Source organism: Tupaia chinensis, unplaced genomic scaffold (assembly GCF_000334495.1).
Source record: "Tupaia chinensis unplaced genomic scaffold, TupChi_1.0 Scaffold149964_2, whole genome shotgun sequence".
Lineage (NCBI taxonomy): Eukaryota > Metazoa > Chordata > Mammalia > Scandentia > Tupaiidae > Tupaia > Tupaia belangeri.
The window spans coordinates 494,663-495,176 of record NW_006209806.1 but is presented as its reverse complement, the minus strand read 5'-3'; the positions used below and the strand labels follow the sequence as shown (position 1 = coordinate 495,176).

General features: G+C 70.2%; 1 protein-coding gene across 1 annotated transcript in view; it reads left to right on the top strand.

Moving 5' to 3' along the window:
- Window positions 1–514, top strand: part of LMNB2 (lamin B2) — a gene marked incomplete at its 5' end in the record, with an annotated part of 19,222 nt that overhangs the window by 4,167 nt on the left and 14,541 nt on the right. Inside the window, 3 exon segments of the mRNA XM_027769591.1 lie at window positions 85–265; window positions 268–366; window positions 439–509. Coding sequence (XP_027625392.1) covers window positions 85–265; window positions 268–366; window positions 439–509 — 351 coding nt within the window.

Genomic DNA, 514 nt, shown 5'->3' with positions numbered 1-514 from the left:
GGGCCAGGCCGCTGAGGCAGGGAGGACCCCTGACCTGGTGCTGCGCCGCCTGTATGGACTCACGCTGCGCTCCCCTCTGCGCAGGCTGAAGCTGTCGCCTAGCCCGTCCTCGCGGATCACCATCTCGCGGGCCACCTCGAGCAGCAGCAGCGGTGTGTCAGCAGCAGGGCGCGCAGGGCGCAGCAAGCGGAAGCGGCTGGAGGTGGAGGAGCCCCCGGGCAGCAGCTCCAGCGGCAGCGGCACGGGCAGCAGCAGCGGCAGGCGCACTTCCACCTGGCCCAGCAGGCCTCGGCCTCGGGCAGCGTCAGCATCGAGGAGACCGACCTGGAGGGCAAGTTCGTGCAGCTGAAGAACACCTCGGACAAGGTGCGTGCGCCAGGCTGGAGCGGCAGGGTGGGCGCGGGGGTCTGGGCGGCCGGTCACACTGCGCGCCCCTAGGATCAGTCTCTCGGCAACTGGAGGATCAAGAGGCAGGTCCTGGAGGGGGACGAGATCGGCTACAAGTTCACGCCCA